At 40.8% G+C, this 21,988-nt stretch overlaps 2 protein-coding genes across 2 annotated transcripts; both read right to left on the bottom strand.

Annotated features, from left to right (window-relative positions):
- Positions 1–1,244: 1,244 nt before the first annotated feature.
- Positions 1,245–4,049, bottom strand: LOC148048949 (zinc metalloproteinase-disintegrin-like ohagin). Its single transcript, XM_087703613.1, has 3 exons — positions 3,680–4,049; positions 2,521–2,690; positions 1,245–1,359 (listed from the first exon to the last, which is right to left on the bottom strand). The coding sequence occupies exons 1-3, from the start codon at positions 3,698–3,700 to the stop codon at positions 1,260–1,262; spliced, it is 291 nt and encodes a 96-aa protein (XP_087559739.1). The 5' UTR covers positions 3,701–4,049; the 3' UTR covers positions 1,245–1,259.
- Positions 4,050–5,465: 1,416 nt separating this feature from the next.
- Positions 5,466–20,605, bottom strand: LOC148048948 (zinc metalloproteinase/disintegrin-like). Its single transcript, XM_087703612.1, has 7 exons — positions 20,424–20,605; positions 18,400–18,503; positions 11,988–12,064; positions 10,143–10,221; positions 9,067–9,143; positions 7,837–8,035; positions 5,466–5,617 (listed from the first exon to the last, which is right to left on the bottom strand). The coding sequence occupies exons 1-7, from the start codon at positions 20,572–20,574 to the stop codon at positions 5,483–5,485; spliced, it is 822 nt and encodes a 273-aa protein (XP_087559738.1). The 5' UTR covers positions 20,575–20,605; the 3' UTR covers positions 5,466–5,482.
- Positions 20,606–21,988: the final 1,383 nt, after the last annotated feature.

Below are 21,988 nucleotides of genomic sequence, written 5' to 3'. Positions count from 1 at the left end.
ATGCTCCAACCATCATAAATACATGATGCTTTCCAGTCACCTGCATTTTGACTCCAGGACTAAGGGGAGGCTGTGACAGATGTAACTGTGAGGACTAAGTTGCAAGTCAAGGATTACCTGTACATTGTTACCTGTTGATTTCAGCAGGCTGCAATATCTGAGAGAGACAGAACGTCTTTAATGTCTTGAAAAAGTGCTGAGGCAGGAAAGGATGCTAATTTATCTATTTCCTCCAGCTGTTGCCTGGTTCAGAATCATTTTATTCCATTCTGCTTATAACTTCTTCCCACTGTAGGAAAGTCTTTACAGACTACTTCTTCTGTCTATCACAGTTATTAATGTTTGTTTACTTGGCTGTGCTTCCTACTCTATTTCTCTAAACTCTAGTGTTTTGGAGGAAGCTACTGATGGATGGCTCTTCAATTGTTGAGACCAATCCTATTTTTTTAAATGCAACCAATTTAATTTCACATGGTAAAGTGACACACATATGGCCGAATCCCACTGTTGTGTAAGTCCCTGGCCATTTTATTTTTTAAGCTCTTAGCATACTTACTTGAACATTTAATTGTTAAATATAATTTGATTGAAAAAACTTTTTTTTTCCTGAATACTTACCCTCCCGAAGAAGCCATAATGCATGGGCCACCCTTGCAAGTGCAGGAAGTTGAATCATGGAACATGCCCAGATTATGACCGATCTCATGGGCCATTGTAGCCGCAACCAAATTTACAAACTTGCTATGATCCTGAAGAAAAAAGAATACTTTATTTAATTTACTTTACTTAATCTGCAAGAAATCAAAAGTGAATCCAGCTATTACTAGCATTGAGCTAACACCTTTCTTCAAGCACTTTCTAATGAAAAATCTATGAGTTAGAAAAAGAGATTTATAATTTGCAAGGCTGTGATTATATTTCCTGAAAAAAAAAACCAGTTTCTTTGTTCAAAGAACAAGCAATAGCTCTTAAACTTATTTGCCCCTTCACGATGTTCTACAGAACTTTCTAAACAGTTTACAGAGTCAGCACATTGGGTCCTCATTTTACCAAACTCAGAAGGATGGAAGGCACCCTTGAGGCACTCAGGATCAAACTCCTGGCAGTGGGCAGAGCATGCCTCCAATAACTAACTACTGTGCCACCACAGCTTGTAAGAAACTTTCAAAGCAAGAAGATTTACTATTTTTTTCCATTTAGTAATTTAGAGACTATATGCCTGTATATAAGTTTCCATTGAGTCAAAACAGGTAAACAGTTTAACTTCTACCAACCTGAATAACTCCCGTAGATTTCAGAGAATCACACATGGTTCTAATGAAAGCGTATCCTAAAGTTCTTCGATTCATCTCAACAGCCCTATAAGAAAGCAGTGAGGGGGACATAGTTTATAGAAGCTGGAAACACAATCTAAAGCCTCGGGGCCTATAGAGCCTTCTATGGCTTTTTGTGAATCCCTAACCCCGTCCATTCCTGCCGGTTTTCAGGGCACCATAATTCAATTTAGGCCCCACCCACACAAACCATTTAACCAACCAGATGAGATGCTTGGGTGGTGTTAGCCTTAGTTACGTTGGGGAAAGGAGTTAACACATTGTCTGAATCCAGCCCATTTGGGTTAATTCATATTCCATGTACAGTGAAAACCCAAAACACGAGTTTCTTTAAAAAATAAGTTTCTTCTATCAATTTACCTGTGGTATTATTACAGATTAATTGAGCTTGGAAAATAAGATTGTGTGATAACTGAAATAAATATCTGTGAGAAAATAAAATGGATTTTTTTTTATTTTACATTCACTTTGATTTGCTCTCCATCTATATTGCTCATAACATAATTGTTATTTGTCCAATATATTACAGCTATACGCCAATAAATTTATCAATTTCAAGTGTTCCCCAATATTTTATTCTTTTAATTTATTCTTGGAGATTTCTACCAATTTAGTTCAAATAATTGTGTTATTTAGGCCCATAATTTTTCTTAGATATCAATTGACATGGCATTCTTCATTTTTCCACTTGAAGTTTCATTCTGAGAACATTTGGAAAAAATGCTGCTATTATAAACCAAGAAGTCTGAAAAATCATTTGGTTACTGATAAATATTGGAAATGGGAAGAAAAATAGATCCTGGCTTTTTTCTAACTTCTAAGGACATCATTCTACATATGCCAAAACACTTTCAAATTCTCTGGGCCACAGGGAGTTCCCTCTGTCTTCTAAAGTGTTGACATCCAGGCACTCTTTAAAGTTGTCATTAAAATTGTTAATCATTTGAGTTTCAATTTAGATTCAAGTGAAATGAAATCAAGCTGGGTTTTTCACCTGCAACCATTCAAGCCCTTCTCAAGACTAATTCTCATCTAAGAAAAAAAAAAGGTTGATTTTGACCCAGAATATAATGTGCACATGGATTAAGGCATGCAATCCAGATAAGAACTTCTGTGCAAACATTAACCTTCCCATAAACTTCCACTCACTGCCACCCTCTTTCCCTCTCCCCATAAGGAGACATACGTTAGTAACTGAGCGTTGTCATTCGTTTTGCGCTTCAACAGAACTGACTTTCTCCATTTTGAAAAGGAGGATAAATTATCGTCCGGTGATTCATTGACCACAAATTTATCTTTGATGGACCAAATTTCTAGGCCATTCAATGTTACATGAATTCCCAAAGCTTTATAAACCTGTGGGGTAGACATGGCATCAATGAGAAACTCAAACAGAAGTAAACTTTGAGAACCATTTCAAGGCTGAAAGGCAATGGACTATGAAAGGCAATGCCTCTATGGAACAGTGAAATAGAAAAGATTTGGGAATCAATAAAAGAAAATCTCTGAAGTTCAGGGTGGAACTGGAAGCGGGGAATCCTTGGTGCTCTATGAGCCTGGTGGTTTACTTGATGATTAGTCAGGTAGCGAAATATCTGCAAGGAAACCACCAAACTCAGACAGCATCGAGGACATCACATATTAAAGAATAATAATTTATTAAGCAGAAGAATTAAATATAATGATAAAGAAGAACAAGGTTATTATTATCTTTAACCAAGAACAGAAGAGGAGGAGGAGTAAAGGGAGATTTCACCCACTGATGTTCCCATTGTCTCCCTGATTCTAACTGATGTTCAACAGTGAAGATGTCAACAAGGCTAATAGGATAGAAGCAGAGATAATATGGGTGGATCTTCTCCTAAGTGCCACAATCCAACTCAAACTGGGTTCTTCCCTCCTGTTTTCTTCTCAGGGATCATCTTCATAATCAGTTGAGTTGGACTAGGCTTACTCTGTCCATTTCTGTTTAATTTCCAAATTCAGACAATTTTCTACAGTCCTGAAAGAATCCAGCTACAGAGATGTAGCACTGATTGAATTCTTGCAACAGTTTTAGACTTGCATCCTCCCAACACAGTGCTTGTATTCACATAAGAGGTTTATTAACCTAGTTACTAAACTAACCCATTTTCTGAATTAGGCTTCCATGCTGCATCACCAGCCTACCAAACGATAGAGTTTTGGTGCACTCCAAGTCAGAAAAGTTAGCATTCTTGTAAAAGTCAGCCTCCTAAGTTGTTTTACCTCATTACTTTTGTTGTATGAACACAAATCTGCATTGGGGCAGGGAGAGGCTCAAATCCAGAAACAGAAAAAAAAAACCTGTTGCCAAGTTTTCTTACCACATTTACATAGTTGATCATATCAAACACCCTCTTCTTTATAATAATGGTGTCGTGGCTATACTTATTGAACTAGAGAAAAGACAAAAAAGTTAACAAGAGACCATACATTTGGGAATGAAGGGATTGAGTATGAGAGAGAAATAACATGTCAGGGAAAGAAAGGGATTTTTTTAAAAAAAATGAATTTGCTGATTAAGGCAAAATAATACTTTTATATCCAAGCAGTCCAATGAATTCTTTTCATTTCTGATTATTTTTAGCCTACATTGGTGCCATTAATATATTAATGTAATTAATTTTTCAGCACCACACATGGTATTTCCTCCTGGTTGGAGAAAATGTCGACTAGACAATGTTGTGTGGCGGCTCCCCGGGGGAGAGCCTTCTCTGTAGCTGCCCCGGCCCTATGGAACGATCTACCCCCAGAGATCCGGACCCTTCCCACTCTCTCGGCCTTCCGCAAGTCTATTAAGACCTGGCTATTCCAGCAGGCCTGGGGCTGTTGACCTCTTCAATGAGGTCCAGCCCTAGTAAGTTTGAGTGCATGTTGTGTCTTTTAACTTCCCTGTCTTTCTATTTTAAAATTTTTAGTATTTTTTAAATTGTTTTTATGTAAGCCAACCGGAGTCCTTCAGGATTGGGTGGCATATAAATTTATTAAACATTAAAAATTAAAATGTTGGTCAGCCTACTGAAATTCTTTCCTTAATTTGATGCTATATTTCCATGTTCAGGGATATGTGAGATAATCATTTACTATCCATCTAATTACTTGTGTTGTCAACTTAGAGAAATAAATAGTGCAGGAATGTTTTGGAGAAATCCACAAAAGCTGAATTTAAATGACATCAGCCTGAGACCAATTATCCTTGATGAGAGCTTGCATAAAATGTTGCTTTTTGCAATAGTACTAAAGTGGAAAGATTAAGCTGGTGTCTGGGGTTTCATGGACTATTTTTGAGTTCATGAACATTCTTTTATTTAGTTAGGGACATGTGCACATATTCAGAGATGGCCAAAAAGAGTTATTTTACTGCAAATGCTGCACTGCTGCAAAGGAGATTGGCTAAGTCAAATGTGGATCTTTCTTCTCTATTAGCCAACAGTTAGCTTCTATTCAAGAAACAGATTTAATTCGGGGGGAAATAGACTTCATTTGAGTGATACAATGAACATTAACAGTGTATAATTATGATTTCCTGGAACAATCTACTTATTGAAATTCAGTTAGAAATTGAAATTCACACATTCATAGGCAACATAAGGAAGAAATCAATTTCAGATGCATATATTCATAAAAATAAATCAAAATATTTTCTGTTAGGAAAATTTTAACATTGCATCTCAAGCAAAAATATAAATAAAAAATATCCTGCCAGGCAAGGATGACAAAGTATATATTTATATCTAAATAAAAACCTACTTGAATGTAATAGTTTTGAAATAAAAGAGAAAATAAGGAAAAGTAAAACACCCAGATTTGCCTATCTACCCACTAATTCAAAATTCTACTCATGAATTTTAAAATGCTAGATTGACCTAGTAGAAGAAACGATGATTCCCTTTTACTCTTTTCTCCATTTCAAAATTTCATTTACAGTATCTTCTCTGTATTCAATTTCCTGATCTTGAGATATCTGGATAAAGTATAATTAAAATTTAGATGGAGTCCAGGAAGAACTAATGTAGAAATTAGAATGTAGTTAAATTCTAAATGTCTCTTAATCATTTGAGTGTAATAACAAAACAATATCAAAATTTATCATAAAGCACATTTTAAGATACAATTCAGTTTGAATGTTATTTGAAAAAAGACAGAAAGAAAAATGTGTGCACAATGCAGAAAGAAAATGAAATGCTATCCAGAATACTTACCATTGATTGGTCTACAACTATGAAAAGCTCAAGATATTTTTGGACCGCCAAGATATTTTGCTAAACAGAACAGTAAAGAAAAGATTGTTTAGATACAGTATGTTACTCCCTGCAACCAACAGGTCATCAGATAGTCAGAAATCTCCATGTTTTACTTCCTGGCCTTTGAGTTTAAGAAATATTGTTGTTGTTTTTTTTGAAGAAGAAGACATTTATAGGGAGAGATTTTGCCATAGCATGAAACATTTTCTTTGTACAAAATATAGCATGGCATTTGTTTCCAATGGCATCCATTTTCAGAATTTATGGTGCCTACGTTATATATATATATATATATATATATATATATATATATATATATATATATATATATATATATATATATATATATATATATATATATATATATATATATATATATATATATATATATATATATATATATACATACACTTAAAGTCACAACCCCTGGTATGCCCAAGTATGGGAGGAAGGTCACACTTCCACTCTCTGTCATTAGGCTCGTCACAAGAGACCATCCAGACAGAAACCCAATATTTTTTACTGTTGCCTTTTTTGTTACATTTGTTATATTTATGCTGATAAATAAATAAAGGGAGACTAGTATAGATATATTTCAAGCTATTTAGATCTCATCAGCTAGCCATACCCAAGTTTTTGGGAATCAAACCTGTGCTCTATTGCCTCCCAGGCAGGGAGTTAACCATTTGAGCTACAGAGAACGACTCCTTTATCAGCCAGCCAGTATTTTTTTATAAAAATATTGGGTTTCTGTCTGGATGGTCTCTTGTGACGAGCCTAATGACAGAGAGTGGAAGTGTGACCTTCCTCCCATACTTGGGCATACCAGGGGTTGTGACTTTAAGTATATACCTCCCACCCTGGCTGGCTGATAAAGGAGTCGTTCTCTGTAGCTCAAATGGTTAACTCCCTGCCTGGGAGGCAATAGAGCACAGGTTCGATTCCCAAAAACTTGGGTATGGCTAGCTGATGAGAGCTAAATAGCTTGAAATAGATCTATACTAGTCTCCCTTTATTTATTTATCAGCATAAATATAAATATAAATATAAATATAAATATAAATATAAATATATATAAATATATATATAAATATATATATATATATATATATATATATATATATATATATATATATATATATATATATATATATATATATATATATATATATATATATATATATATATATATATATATATATATATATATATATATATATATATATATATATATATATATATAGTTAGTACTGCCCTGGGAACGAAAAGCCCCTCCCTCCTGAGTTCCAGTGTCATCGTCCACCATTAACCTACCCAAATTGCTCAGGAACTACCCTTATGGCTAAGATTTGAACCATATGAAGTGCATTACTTCCTTCGTCCCATAGAAAAATGTATCGGTGCTTTTTCACCATATGGAACTGCAAGATCAGATTGCCAATTCCATGGGGCAATTTCTTTCCTTGCTGTCTGACAGCCCCTTTCTTAACCCTGTTGCACAAGATCCAGGTTGAATAAAGTGACCATGACCTGACATTGAGACTGGAACATTCAAGATGTGAAGGTGACTACAAAACATAACGACAGCTTGTCATCAATACTGAAGCCATCAATCAAGCCTTCAAGTCTTCATAATCAATTCTGATGATTGCATTTGCATTTTGGCATTGTACTGTAACAACAACTATTACTCCAAGGCTATCACATTTTAATAAAGGAAGTTGAGGTTTTGAATGTCTGGATATGTTTCATCCAATTTCAATTTCTGCCACCAAATGAAAGTAGAAACTGTGATTTTAGATGCAATATTTTGTCTTCAATTTTTTCTGCCTCTAGTAATGGAGAAAAACGTTAGGAGTATGAGGATCATCTGTGACCAAATTCAATTTGTTAGTTTTGATTCAAAAGTGGCATCCAATTTGATCGTTTGATCACATTTTTTAACTGATTTACAAAGTTAAGATTCAGTTAAATCCATTTTGAATCAAATCTCCAAACTATGTTGGCATGATCATGGAAAATGTTATATACCTGGAAGATGTATTTTCTGTTCATTGAGTTTCCATATTTTATTGTTCAGCATGGCTGAAATATAATTTTAGAAATGGAGGTTCCTGTCCTATGAATTCTTTCCAATCAGTTCCAGAGAATGTATATTTTGCTTTATAATTTATAAACAAATAAGTGTATTCCTGTTTTCAAATCATGTTATACTTGAGGTTGAATATGAGACTTACTTCTTCAGCAGTAACGGACATGTCAAAGGTCTTTTTGATGGACTCGTTTGATTTCCAATTGGTGCTGGTTACCCCACAGATTTTGGGGGTCTTGTCCCCCTTTTCAACATTTTCATATTTGTAGACTGCATGGGCTTCACTGTCAGAAAGCTTCAAGGGTTCAATAAGGTACGTCTCACCTTGATGCCTGAATTGTCCTCTATAAAAAAGTAGACTTTTTATGAATAGGGTGATTAAAGGTGGACAATCAATAGAAGACAATATTTGTACTTCAGGGCTGAATATCACTAATGATGTTTCCTACTTGGGTAATGAAATGCCTGCAAAAAATCAAATGAATTCAGAAACTTTACGGGACCCCTCAATGGATAACCAATTCTTAACTAGTCAACATTCTCAATATAACCATGAAGTATCTGTACAATATTTGTATGAAGATTAAACCTGTTTGAAAGATTCAATTTTTACGTAAAATTTTATTTTATAAAATTATAATATAGTGCATTATCAATGCAATTTCAGGGGTTTTCAGTCCTAATGTATAATATGTGAAGGATGCCTGTGTTTTATTTTTATAATTATAATGTACAAGGTGCAATGACAATAAGGTAAATTTAAACTTAAAATATTTTATGTCATATGTATGATACACACACACACGACCCAAATATTTTAATTTAATTTTATGTAATAAAATAAAAATTTATACGAAAACTGAATCTTTCAAAAAGGTTTAGTTTTACATGCCAAACTATCTCCATACAAATATTGTACAGCTATGTCATGGTTATACTGAAAATGTTCACTTGGTTAGTTAATGTACATATGTATGCATGTATGCATGAATATATGTATGTATCTATGTAATGCAAAGAACAACGTATATATTGGGTGTCATCCAAGACATCTGCAGGATTAAGAAAGAGCTACTGCCAGCAAGTAGACAAAGTAGGGAGCTAAATCAGATTTGCCAAGATGAGCTTTAAAGTCTGTGTCTCCTTTGTTTATAGGAGTGGTTGTTGCAGGGGAAAAAAGATAGGTAAGTTTCAGATTGTGCACCTTGCAACTCTTCTTGGGATCCAAAGTCTTTCTTAATCCTGCAGATGTCTTGGATGACCCCAATTAATTTGTATGAAAAACTGATGCTCTTTTTTGACTATGACAATTCCAAGAGCAGTAATAATATTTTCATTCTTAATAAAGTGAACAAAACTTAAGAGACTTTCTTACTTCAATCCGTCACATACACTGATGACTGCAGTTGAGTCAATGTCATTCTGGATGCGTCCATGATAATAGCAGTGATCCTGTATGGAGGCAAGAGGACTACACTGGTTAAAGCTTGTTTGCAGTGTGATTTGATGAGCAGAAGTGCAGTTCCAATGTATTCCACAACATCAATGAAACAATGAATAATGAATAATAAGCAACTATTTCAAAATATTTTGATTGAGGATGACAGAAAATCTGCTAGAATTGATTATTCAGAAATTAATATAGGATAAACACAACTCTAGTGCTGCACCACAGGATTTGCTGAATAAACTTTCAAACTATGTTCTAAACTCTTATCATAATGTACTTTGCATTTAATAATGTTACCAATTGATTGTTATTTCCTTAAACCCACACAATAAAAACTTTCAGAAACACATCAAAGATATAAATAAGCAACAGTAACACTATATTAAAAATGCATATATAACCAGGAAAACTCCAACTGATGTTGAAATTTGATTCCTAGCATCTTCTAGGAGAAGAGTCATGTAGAAATTAAAACCAACAGATTTATGTTACAACAAGAAAAGAGCAGCTGGTGTGGCCTTTGAAGGGGCTAATCCACAAGTAGAAAATTTTGGGAGACAGAAGATGCAGTTTTAAATCAATATGGGGGAGGTGGCAGAGGACCTAAGGAACCATGTTACAGTTATGATATTATAGCTGGTTTGACCCATTTTACTGTGGTGACATAGAATGAATGTCTGTATTCTGTAGAAGTAAAATATTAGTATTCCTGAGGTTCTCATACTAAATCTCTTTGTTGAGCTCACACCACAAAATATTTGTTTTTAATCAATAGGAAACAACTGATTGATTAAAATACTGCCCTATTAATTCAATAAGTAGAACTGACTGGGTTTTAACAACCCACTTATCCTTACACAGAACATGGTCAATATAAGACACTTCATCCATATATAGTCCTTCTTCTTTGAATAGCCTGGTCTTGCATATGCCTATTTGGAATATAGTGCACAAATATTCTTTCCATTTACTTCATAAAAGTAAGACATTCTGAATATTACCTCAACCTGAGGGCGTGTTGTAATTTCTCTGTCATCAGGGGAATAATGAGTCTCGGTGTAATCTTTGGAAAAAAGTCCTCTGAAAAGAATGAAAGGAAGAGAATATCTATGTCTGGAATTAAGTAGGAACAGAGATAATCCCACATTCAGTCTACAGTTTCTGTATAATGGCATTTTAATGATATTGTTTGGTGTCAAAGGAAAGGAGCCAGCATTTCAATCTGATCAGGTATGGCTATTTATGAGTCATGCACAGCATTCCAGATTTTCCTGAGGAGAAAGGTTTGTATCACGGAAGCTGTGCAATCATCAAGGCTCTGTGACTGACCACGAGGCTCCTTGATTCTTCTAACCCATGCAACCATCAGCTGAAGCTACTAGGTCTGCAAAGGAGAGCAGTATATCTCCCTTTATTCAAGAGGTTCACATTGCTTCATGAAGAAAGGGATGCCTTGAACTTTCATTCAGAAACATCTCTCTTGATGTTCCAAACTATAGAATTGGGTCACTATCTACTCCTGGTGTCACATCCATTCCATTCATTGGTACATGATTCTATGTTGCCAGACTTGCAAGTGTTGGAAGAAATATCCATTTGGTTCAGTTCCAAGCCAAGAAAAAGACATTGGAAACACGGAGGCCATTTGGAAAGGTGGTTTAATGGAGCAGAACCATCAAGCGCATGGTCCTGGTGCAGCTGAGCACATGGAATTTAGAGAGAGAGAGGTATTTATACCTCTTTTGGGCTTTGCACTTGAACTTCCTCTCCCTGTACACGGACATGCATTCTATTGGTTGTTGTAGGGGTCATAGCTAGCTCTGAGCCAAGTTGGGTTGAAGCTTGGTCTTCTGATGCAATAAAGGGGCTTCTTGGGCAATTGCTATTGTGGCTGAAGGCTAACCATATCTTTGTTCAGAGTTAGACCTTCCTGCAGGCGGTAATGGGTTACCGAATCTGCATTTCTAATGCTGCTGCAGATTTTTTTGAGGAGGGGACTAGGGGGGGAGAGAGCTGAGGCTCTGAGTTTCTGTCTTAAGATTTGTATTTCTCTTTTAGGGGAAATACTGTATTCTGCCTTTTTTAAATATTTCTCAAAATATTTCATTCTTCTAGGAGGTGGGTAGCTTCCATGTAGCCATAACTTTGGTATTCCTTACTAGTCTCTCACCTATAGCCCTGCTTTGCTTTCAGGTCCGAACATGGTCATCCAGATGCTACCCTAAATTCTACATAGTCTTCATAGTTAAACATTAAAAAAGGGAACACGATACTTTCTAATGTTTAAAATGATATAAGATAAAGTAACATTATTTATCCATTTCTTCACAGTTTATGCTCCATAATAAAGACAATATATATTTGGAGGGCACATGTAGCATGGTCAATACAAAAATACACTCTGAAATCAAAGCCAGAACTTCATTCCCAATATTGGGCTCTTAGGACACATAATACAGATTGATGGGGTGGAGTAGCATGAATGTGTAAACAATAATTTTTAAATCTGTGAAGTATTTCATAAATAAGCTTGGTAATTCAAGGTCCAGAGGTTTATGAGCCTTGACTAGTTCAACTTTATCTAGAATTGTTAGCGTCAAGCACAGTAGCAGTGAAAACAGGAATAAAACATTCTCAGTTCTGGGCTGAGAAATAATTAATTGATTCAATAAGTATATTTACCTCACCAATTTAAACAGTAAATTGGTAACAACAGTAAATTGGTAACATTTAAATTAAATTTTCCCAACAAAGCAATACAATTATTATTTCTGTAGGATTTTATCTAAGAATAGGCATTTTAACCTTCTCTTAGCAAAGATAAGAGAACTTCTGAGTTCACATACCTATTTTTTTCTAAGTGAAGGACCACTGGCTCTCCGTTCACTTTAAATTCATATTTCATGGTATCTTCATACTTCATCTGAAATGCAAATAGTTCAGGGTTCATTTCTTAAAAAGACAAATAAAAGGTGTATCTTCTGATCAATTCCACACCGTTGTCAAATGGATACACATAGCCAATTCATTTATTAGATTTAGAATATTTCACCTACTGCTTGAAAAGCAGTATAAAATCTTCATAAATTAAATTAAACTTTCTTGTATAAGTTCAAGATCTCCTTTAATTCAACATCTTGATGAATGAGGTTTGGCTAGGACATAGAGACAAAAGTCATCCACTGGCTTCCATGGTTGAGGATATACTGGTATTTGGTCCTTAGTTCCAACTCTGAGCTGTAACTACTAAATCATCTTTTATATTTCAAAGTGATGCATTCTAGGAAGCTAGAAAGGATTTTTTATATCTCATGGTTCCCAGCTGTCACAGCTGCCCATCATCTTTGATGAAGGATGCCCCAAGAGCATAAAAAATGGAAAAAACCCTCTGTTCAAATTACCTATTAATAGTAACTTTGGTCAGGCATAACTTTCTATATAAATCCATCTATGAAAGTTTTATTCATAAGTGTCGGACTAGTATTAGATCCAATCTAAAGAGGAAACTGGATCCCAATTATAACCCCTGCTCCAATGATCACTTTTCATAGTCTGACAAATATGTGACTTTGTAGTAATTTCCTGTTACAAAACAGAACAAATTTAACTTTAAAAGGGCCCATAAATATAGCAGGAATTTCAGGGAAATTTGTCCTAAAAACCACATGGCAAAATTGTGAAAGTAGTAGAGTTTTAAATGTAAGAAAAATAGGGGAAAAACTGTAAATCTTGAACAAAAGTTACGGTCAGATTCATAGATAGATTAAGGTGACCAGATTTTCAGATTGGAAAAGAGGGACGCCTTTGACCGGGGGGGGGGGGGGGGGGCTTGATTAAAAAAAAATTTTTTTGTCAAAAGGTCACCCCAGGACACTGAAACCAGCATAAATATGAATCTGTTGCCAAACAAAATTTTGATCACGTGACCATGAGGATGCTGCAACGGTCGCTAAGTGTGAAAAATGGTCATCAGTCACTTTTTTCAATGCCATTGTAACTTTGGTCACTAAATGTTTTCTTTCCCCCTCCCCGAGACTCCTCACTTCTTCCTTCATTCCTCTTGCTTATCTACCTTCACCTTATCCGTCTTCTGCTCTTTCCCTCCCTTCCTTTCTCCTTCCATCCTCTCTTCTTTCCTCACTCACTCCCTTCCTCCTTTTCTCTTCCTTCCTCCTTCCATTCTTTCAGCTTCATTTCTTTTGCCTATCTACCTTCTCTGTCTTTTTGCTCTTTCCATTTCTCTCTTCCTCTTCGCTTCTGTTCCTTCCTCCTTCCCTCCTTTCCTATTTTCCTTCTGCCTATCTACCTTCACCTTCTCGGTCTTTCTGCTCTTTCCCTGTCTTCCCCTTTCCTCCCTCCCTTCTTTCCTTTCTAGTTCCATCTTTTCTTCTTTCCTCTCTCCCTCCCTTTTTCTTTTTTCCTTCCTTCCTCTTTCCTCTTGCCTATCAACTTCATCCTCTTTGTCTTTCTGCTCTTTCCCTCTCTTCCCCTTTTCTTCCTACCTCCTTCCCACTTTTCTCCCTCCCTTCTTCTTTTTCTTCTTTTTTTCTTCAATCTTCCTCCTTCTCCTCCCATTCTTTCTCCTTCCATCCATCTTTTCTCCTTCCATCTTCTCCCCCCTCCCTTCTTCTTTTTCCTTCCCCCCTCCCTCCCTCCTTCCTTCCTCTCCTTCCCTTTCTCGCACACAGGAAGGGGAGGGGAGGCTTTCTAGTCGCTTTCACAGCATAATTTCTTTATCTAACTTTTAAAAAACAGTGTGCAAATCAAACTTGAGATTTTCGTAACCTGCGAAGCACCAAGTTATTATCTTCTGTTGTTACAAATTCGCAGCTACTCCATTCTTTCCGATAGGGAACTGCATTTCCCAAGATGCCTCAGGTCCTCAAAGCGCTGAACGCGGTTTTGCAATTGACTCCAGCGAGGCCTGGTAGCCGCCGGCTGGGGTGGCTGTCAAGGCGCTGACAGCGGAGCAGACGCGCCGTTTGTTACTGCTTCCAGCAATCGAGACGGACGAGGGAAGAGGCGGTGGCGGGAAGCAACCAAGCCTTGCAGACTCGCTTCCCACCGCAGCACAGGGGCCACACAGGCGTGATTGCTTCCCACCCGGAGGTGGCGGCAAGAGCAGTGCGTTGTTGTTGGTCCATGGCTGGAGCCGGGCAGCGACTGTAAGGACTGCTCGGGCGAGGTGCGGAGGAAGAACAGAAGGTCCCTAACGCCCGCGATGACGGCTCCAGCCATGGACGAGCAGGCTGGCCCCAACAACAACAACGCGCTGCTCTTGCCGCCATCTCCGGGTGGGAAGCAACCAAGCCTTGCAGACTCGCTTCCCACCGCAGCATAGGGGCCGCACAGGCGTGATTGCTTCCCACCCGGAGGTAGCGGCAAGAGCAGTGCGTTGTTGTTGTTGTTGGGGCCAGCCTGCTCGTCCATGGCTGGAGCCGGGCAGCGACTGTAAGGACTGCTCGGGCAAGGTGCGGAGGAAGAACGGAAGGTCCCTAACGCCCGCGATGACGGCTCGAGCCATGGACGAGCAGGCTGGCCCCAACAACAACAACGCGCTGCTCTTGCCGCCACCTCCGGGTGGGAAGCAACCAAGCCTTGCAGACTCGCTTCCCACCGCAGCACAGGGGCCGCACAGGCGTGATTGCTTCCCACCCGGAGGTGGCGGCAAGAGCAGTGCGTTGTTGTTGTTGGGGCCAGCCTGCTTGTCCATGGCTGGAGCCGGGCAGCAACTGTAAGGACTGCTCGGGCGAGGTGCGGAGGAAGAACGGAAGGTCCCTAACGCCCGCGATGACGGCTCCAGCCATGGACGAGCAGGCTGGCCCCAACAACAACAACGCGCTGCTCTTGCCGCCACCTCCGGGTGGGAAGCAACCAAGCCTTGCAGACTCGCTTCCCACCGCAGCACAGGGGCCGCACAGGCGTGATTGCTTCCCACCCGGAGGTGGCGGCAAGAGCAGTGCGTTGTTGTTGTTGGGGCCAGCCTGCTCGTCCATGGCTGGAGCCGGGCAGCGACTGTAAGGACTGCTCAGGCGAGGTGCGGAGGAAGAACGGAAGGTCCCTAACGCCCGCGATGACAGCTCGAGCCATGGACGAGCAGGCTGGCCCCAACAACAACAACGCGCTGCTCTTGCCGCCACCTCCGGGTGGGAAGCAACCAAGCCTTGCAGACTCGCTTCCCACCGCAGCATAGGGGCCGCACAGGCGTGATTGCTTCCCACCCGGAGGTGGCGGCAAGAGCAGTGCGTTGTTGTTGTTGGGGCCAGCCTGCTCGTCCATGGCTGGAGCCGGGCAGCAACTGTAAGGACTGCTCAGGCGAGGTGCGGAGGAAGAACGGAAGGTCCCTAACGCCCGCGATGACGGCTCCAGCCATGGACGAGCAGGCTGGCCCCAACAACAACAACGCGCTGCTCTTGCCGCCACCTCCGGGTGGGAAGCAACCAAGCCTTGCAGACTCGCTTCCCACCGCAGCATAGGGGCCGCACAGGCGTGATTGCTTCCCACCCGGAGGTGGCGGCAAGAGCAGTGCGTTGTTGTTGTTGGGGCCAGCCTGCTCGTCCATGGCTGGAGCCGGGCAGCAACTGTAAGGACTGCTCGGGCGAGGTGCGGAGGAAGAACGGAAGGTCCCTAACGCCCGCGATGACGGCTCCAGCCATGGACGAGCAGGCTGGCCCCAACAACAACAACGCGCTGCTCTTGCCGCCACCTCCGGGTGGGAAGCAACCAAGCCTTGCAGACTCGCTTCCCACCGCAGCACAGGGGCCGCACAGGCATGATTGCTTCCCACCCGGAGGTGGCGGCAAGAGCAGTGCGTTGTTGTTGTTGGGGCCAGCCTGCTCGTCCATGGCTGGAGCCGGGCAGCGACTGTAAGGACTGCTCGGGCGAGGTGCGGAGGAAGAACGGAAGGTCCCTAACGCCCGCGATGACGGCTCGAGCCATGGACGAGCAGGCTGGCCCCAACAACAACAACGCGCTGCTCTTGCCGCCACCTCTGGATGGGGTAGATTGATGGTGTATTTTAGAATTCAATCAGCGCAATAACAACTAAACAGGCAGGCATGCCAAGTGGCACAGGACAGGCAAGAATTTACCAGGGGCTTTTTAATTAGGGGTGGAGGGAGATGGACCTCAATTCAGGACCGCGTGAGGGAGTCCTGTTTTTTCAAGCAAGAATTCTCAAAGAGCAGTTGCTGCCGCGAACGAAAAGCAGTTTTTAACCCCAAGCGCGATGCCACGAATGTCACTATTTCCATCCAAGCCGCCACCACAATCCTTGCAAGCCGGCAAGAAAGCGGAAGCAAGAAGAAAAAAATACATGAATAACCACCCTCCCAAGCAGCCGGAGCTTGCAAATGGCGACGTTGCAATGAGGGTCGTACTCCTGACCCTCTAAAACTCTCGGGAAACTCCTTCGCAGCCACGGGGGGGGGGATCACAGGAGCAGCCCCACTGGCGGGAGAACGATGGGACGGCTGCGAAAAGGCACAAGGGGAGGGGGAGATTGACAGCAAGGGTTCGTCCCGCCGCTCGCCTTAAAGTTCTCGCCTAGCCGAACTCTGGGGTTGCAGCCGCTGCTCGCCATTCCCTCAACTCAGAGTACGGAGCGCGCGCAAAACCCTGCCAGGCGGGACTCCCCGCAAACCTCTCGCATATTCCCCCCCCTGCTTGCTCCGTCTTACCAGATTTTGGGGGGTATCTGTAGAGGAAATTGGACGGGACATCCACCTCTTCCACTCCGGCGTTCTGCCGGCTGGTGAGCGCTCCCATGCTTCAGGCACGGCGGCAGAGGGTATCCGGGGTTGCAGAGGGGGGGCAGAGAGGAGGGGGGTGCGTCAGCTTCCCAGTTCGTGGCAGACCTTTTCTAGCCAGCTCAAAGGACTTCCCCGGACTTGCTTTGCTGAGCAGGGGCTTTAGTAGAAAGGAAAGCAACTTCAGAGCTGGTATCGGGCCAGCAAAGGCTTCCCACTGCCGGCATGACTTTGAAGTGCGGCTTTCCTTCCACGCGGGCCGACATGGAAGGCAAGCCAGCCCTTCAAACTCATGCTGGCACTTTAGTGTGCCCCTCGGCTGCCATTCAGCGAAAGATGTTTCGCTGAATGGCGGGCGAGTTCTAAACTGCCGGCATGACTTTGAAAGGGCTGGATTGCCTTCCGCGCGGGCCGAAGTGGAAGGCAAGCGGCAAGCCAACACTTCAAAGTCCTGCCGGCAGGCAGGGCTGGAGCGAGCGTGCTCCGTCCCGGTGGGTGCATGAGCGGGGCACTTTTCCAGCGCTCCTGTGCCTGGAGAGCTCCCTCTGCATATGAGCCCGGGATCCGCCATTTGCGCTCCCTTCCTCTGCCTCGCCACCCGCCTTCCCTATCTAGGGACTCCTCCAGCAGAAATAGCAGAGTCGCGTCGAGCGCCGCTCTGCCTTTCTCTGTGCTCTTCCCGCCCGGACGCCCAGAGCCTCCCAGCCCGCCCGGCCCGGGGTGAGTCAACTGCAGTGCAGCGGGTGGCGATCCCGCCACCCCCCCCTCACTCGCCCCGCCCGTCACTTACTCTGAGTTCGGAGAAGAAGCGGCGGCCCCAGGTGGCACTTTTCGCAGAGGTTTTTCCACAGCTTGTCCGGAAGTGGAGCTGGAAAGGCGAGCTCGCTCCCCGCTCACTCGCTACGCTACCCCGCCCATGCGAGCGGCAACGGATGGGCGGGGGACTCATGCGGCATGCTAAGCGGACTCCAGCCAATCAGTGAGCTGGCTGGGATGGAAAACTTTAAGCATGCCGCGGTTTTCCATCCCAGCCAGCTCACTGATTGGCTGGAGTCCAGGCCAATCCAATCTGTGAGCGGCAGGCTGGGCTGGCTTAAATTTGTAGGTAGGAGGTAGGATAGAGAACAGAACAATGAGCCAGCCCAGCAAGCTAGCAGCTGATGGGCGGGAGCTGCGAGCGCCAAAAAAAGCGTGCTTTTTAAAAAGGCGGGCGGGACGCGGGAAAATGCGTTGGAAGGCGGGTGTGTCCCGCCAAAAGCGGGACGTCTGGTCACCTTAAGATAGATAGATAGATAGATAGATAGATAGATAGATAGATAGATAATAAATAAGTAAATAAATAAATTAATAAATAAATTGATTGATTGATTGGCATTTGTCAAACAAAAATGAGAACAAGAATAAGAGAATAAAAGTACAATGACAGGGATGATAGCCATGTCAGTGCAATTATTCACTCCCCCCACTACTGACACTTAAATTAGTTGATGAAATGAAGATTATTTCTTACTTTTTGCTCACGTTCAATTCTGCTTTTGGGCAATGGATGGATTTTTTGTGGATATACTACTTCATAATCGTTAACATTCCCAGCTTCCAAGATTATAGAACTCCCTTCACAAGAAAAGGAAAGAAAAGTTCTACCATTTTTGCATCTAGAACAGTTTTTCAGTTATCAATGAAGAATGGGGTCCTTTTCTAGTGGAGCATAGCACCGAAATTCAGGTTAGTTTTTTACAATTTACTAAACAGTGTTTGATAACTGGGAGTAAAGAAGGAACACTTAACTACATGAAATCCCAGAACTGCAGACTGTACTAAAAGGGCAGAAAAGTATCCCAGAGGAAAGTGGTGGAGAACCACTTCCATTCTGCAGCCAAGCAAAGCCTTTGACTATCACCGTGTACTTTCCAGAAGCTGATTCAAGTCAGGAGTCTTGGTCCTACAGTAGATGATGCAATAGGGAGACTGACAATGATATTTGTTTATTCACATTTTAGTCAAAAATCTCCTAATTTTAGTCAAATTTCCTAAGGTAGAAAGTGAAGTCTAAGCACAACTAGAACTTGACCTTGGAAATGTATCTTCTGAGGCTGATGGACATCTTGCAAAAGTAGCCCCAAGAAGAAGTTTACACCTTACTCATAGTTTTATGTACCTGCCCATTTGTACCTGATGCTCTCAGAAACATAGGAGGTGTTCAATTCCCTACATTGGAAAGAAAAGTTATTATTCCCTCCTGTTTAGAGCACAGAAAAAGCAGTGTTTTCCTTTCCATCTCCCTTTCTTACAATATTGTTCTCCATAAGTTACTGTTTTAATTGTGGAAGCTTCCCACTTGGTAAAGGTGACCCCATCTTCTTCGCATGCTGCTGGCTGATGTTTGGACTTGGTCAAGGTCAACCATCTCACATACCAACCTGATGAGCCCTTTTGATGATGCACCCCACGTGACACCTTAGGGAGTTGCAAATTGGACACTGGGCTGGGGTAATTGTAGGGAGGGGGCTGGGTAATCATTTGATATGTACTTGTTTGCACCTTTTTGGTTCAGATCTTGCTTTCCTTTTCACTGCTTTCAATTCATATCTAATAAAAGTACTATATCTCTATTCAAATGGAATTGAGGTTTTTCTTTCTTGAATACTAAAAGAGGCATGCCTGATATTAAGCAAGATCTGATTTTTTTTAAAAAAAAAATCGGGCTACTCTAGCCAGCTATTGACCCTTAACTGTGTTTGGGCAGCCATTTAAGGCAATCAAATATTGCTGTTTGTAATGATATCTGGGAATGACTTGGGAGCCAGAAGGAAGAGACTGCTTAACTGGCATGTCAAAGTTATCTCAGCCCACAGAAGGAAGGAGAACATGGGAAGCAGGTCAGAAGGGACCCTCCCTGGTTTTCTGGAGAATGAAAAGAAAGGGGGAAGAAATTATTTAAAATAATTTAAATCTTGCATTGAGGAAAGTCTCAGATTAGCTTCAGTGGCATTTGAAGATTCCCTGAAGATAACAAGAAGTGGTTTGCTCAATATTATGCAACTTAATTAAAGTTGCATAATATTAAGCAAACCACTTCTTGTTATCTTCAGGGAATCTTCAACATGGTTTCTAATTGACCTAGTGGAAGAAAATTAAAACTGAAAACACTTTAAAAATATTTTACTTCCTGATTTTTTCTTTTTTTCTTTAAACAACCTCTGCCCCTCTGTCCTATTCAGTCTTTTACTCCTTTTTTACTCACATTACTGGAAAATATACCTGACTTGAACATTATTTTCTTTTGAGAATGTTAGGTCTTTTCTTTCTTGGGATCTGTTTGCTGCTTGACAAAATTTAAGCAAATACAAAAAAAAATCTATTCATTGATTCATAACAAATAGAATCTTTAGGAGCATTCTTTTGGCAAATCTGTAGAAACTAAAATTGAGCAAAGTTTGATTAATCGTCAAAGAATAACCATAGAAACCTGCTCGATGAAATAGCATTTTAACAGTAAGAACCAGAATGAGGAAAGCAAAGAAAACATCTTACCTTGATATGGGAAAACCACTAAGCAGACAGTTACCAAGAGACCTTGGATCATTTTGAAGCCTGAAGTTGGCTGATGGTCAAGGAAACTTTTTCTGCTTTCAAGCCAACTTGAGCTTTTCTCCTGTTGACTGTGAGAACCAAGTAACTTCATTCATGCCTTTATATGAGAAGGTGTTTGCTAAAGGATTTGCCCAAATTCTGAGTTGCCATCATACTATTGGAGGGCATGTTTCCAACTAACTTAGTGCCAACTATTACACATGAAGGGTTCTTTGAAGGTATCCCACAAAGGAGCGGATTAAGTGGTTAAAAAATGGGTCTTCCTGGCCTGCACGTTAATGCAACTAAATTTGGGTGCTCTTGTGCATGGGGTTTTAAATGTCAAGAATTGGTTTTTGTGGTATTTTGTGTACAACAAGCATTTTTGGACAATTTAGCTACCGGGGTTCCAAGTAACATATCCATATCCAAAACATTGAGGCAGGTAGATTCCTCAAAGAATAGGTTTATTGTATAGGTCATATTGGCAGAGGCTGGTGAAAGCCATCTCAGTGCATTTCCATGGTTTTTACCTAATTAAAAAGTTTGTCACTTTCCCACAACCATCAGTCACATGGTCCAAAGAAGTCATAGAGATCAACATTTGTTAGCCTTGAAAGCAGAGGAACTATCTCCAAAAGCCATCCGCAGGGAGACCAAAGGGTTTCTGGGTTGATTACAATGAGAACAAGAATGCTGAATTAGATGGGCCAGAGGTCCAATCCAGTGTATGCTCTTAAGTTCATATCCTTTTGTTCCTGAGAAAAGAATAATATTTAGAATGTATTAAAAATACCATTTTCAGACCTACTTCTTTAAAATCTCTTTATGTTTAATATATCCCTTGATGTATCACTCGATATTTTAAAAAAGCGTCTAGACAGTCACTTAACTAAAATGGTATAAGTTCTCCTGCTTGAGCAGGGGGCTGGACTAGAAGACCTCCAAAGTTCCTTCTATTCTATTCTATTCTATTCTATTCTATTCTATTCTATTCCATTCCATTCCAATCCATTCCAATCCATTCCAATCCAATCCATTCCAATCCATTCTATTCTTGTAACTGACCCTGTGTTTGGCTTTCTTTGTGTTATTCTCTCAAGAACATTTATTTCTGAACTATGTGGTTGTCAACCTTCCACGCTGTCTACACATTTCAAAAAATGACACCCCTCATTTAAAGAAATGGCTCAAAAGATGTTAGAAGAAGAGAACAGTTCTTAGCTCTTTTGCTGTATGAATGACTGTGTCCATATAGCCTTACCTGGCACTGTCCACCTTTTTCCTTTGCAAAACATTTACATGCCTTGTGATGGCATTTCATTGGTCTTCCTCCTTTTGGCATTACCTGTCAGATCTTTATTCTGTTTGTCTTAATAATCTTTTAATCTAATTAGGAGCTTTGGAAGAATTAAGAGTTCCAATAAAAGAGATGGTCCTAATCCTTGAAAAACAAGCACAAAATCTAGCACAGTAAATCACATCCGTGTATATATAACCTGTAATAATAAATACACATTTAGACA

The sequence above is a fragment of the Thamnophis sirtalis genome, unplaced genomic scaffold, assembly GCF_051295495.1.
Source record: "Thamnophis sirtalis isolate CommonGarterSnake01/CBP01778 unplaced genomic scaffold, rThaSir2_p1.2 scaffold_2, whole genome shotgun sequence".
Classification (NCBI taxonomy): Eukaryota; Metazoa; Chordata; class Lepidosauria; order Squamata; family Natricidae; genus Thamnophis; species Thamnophis sirtalis.
The sequence above is the reverse complement of the archived record's forward strand: the minus strand, read 5'-3'. Positions and strand labels throughout refer to the sequence as shown.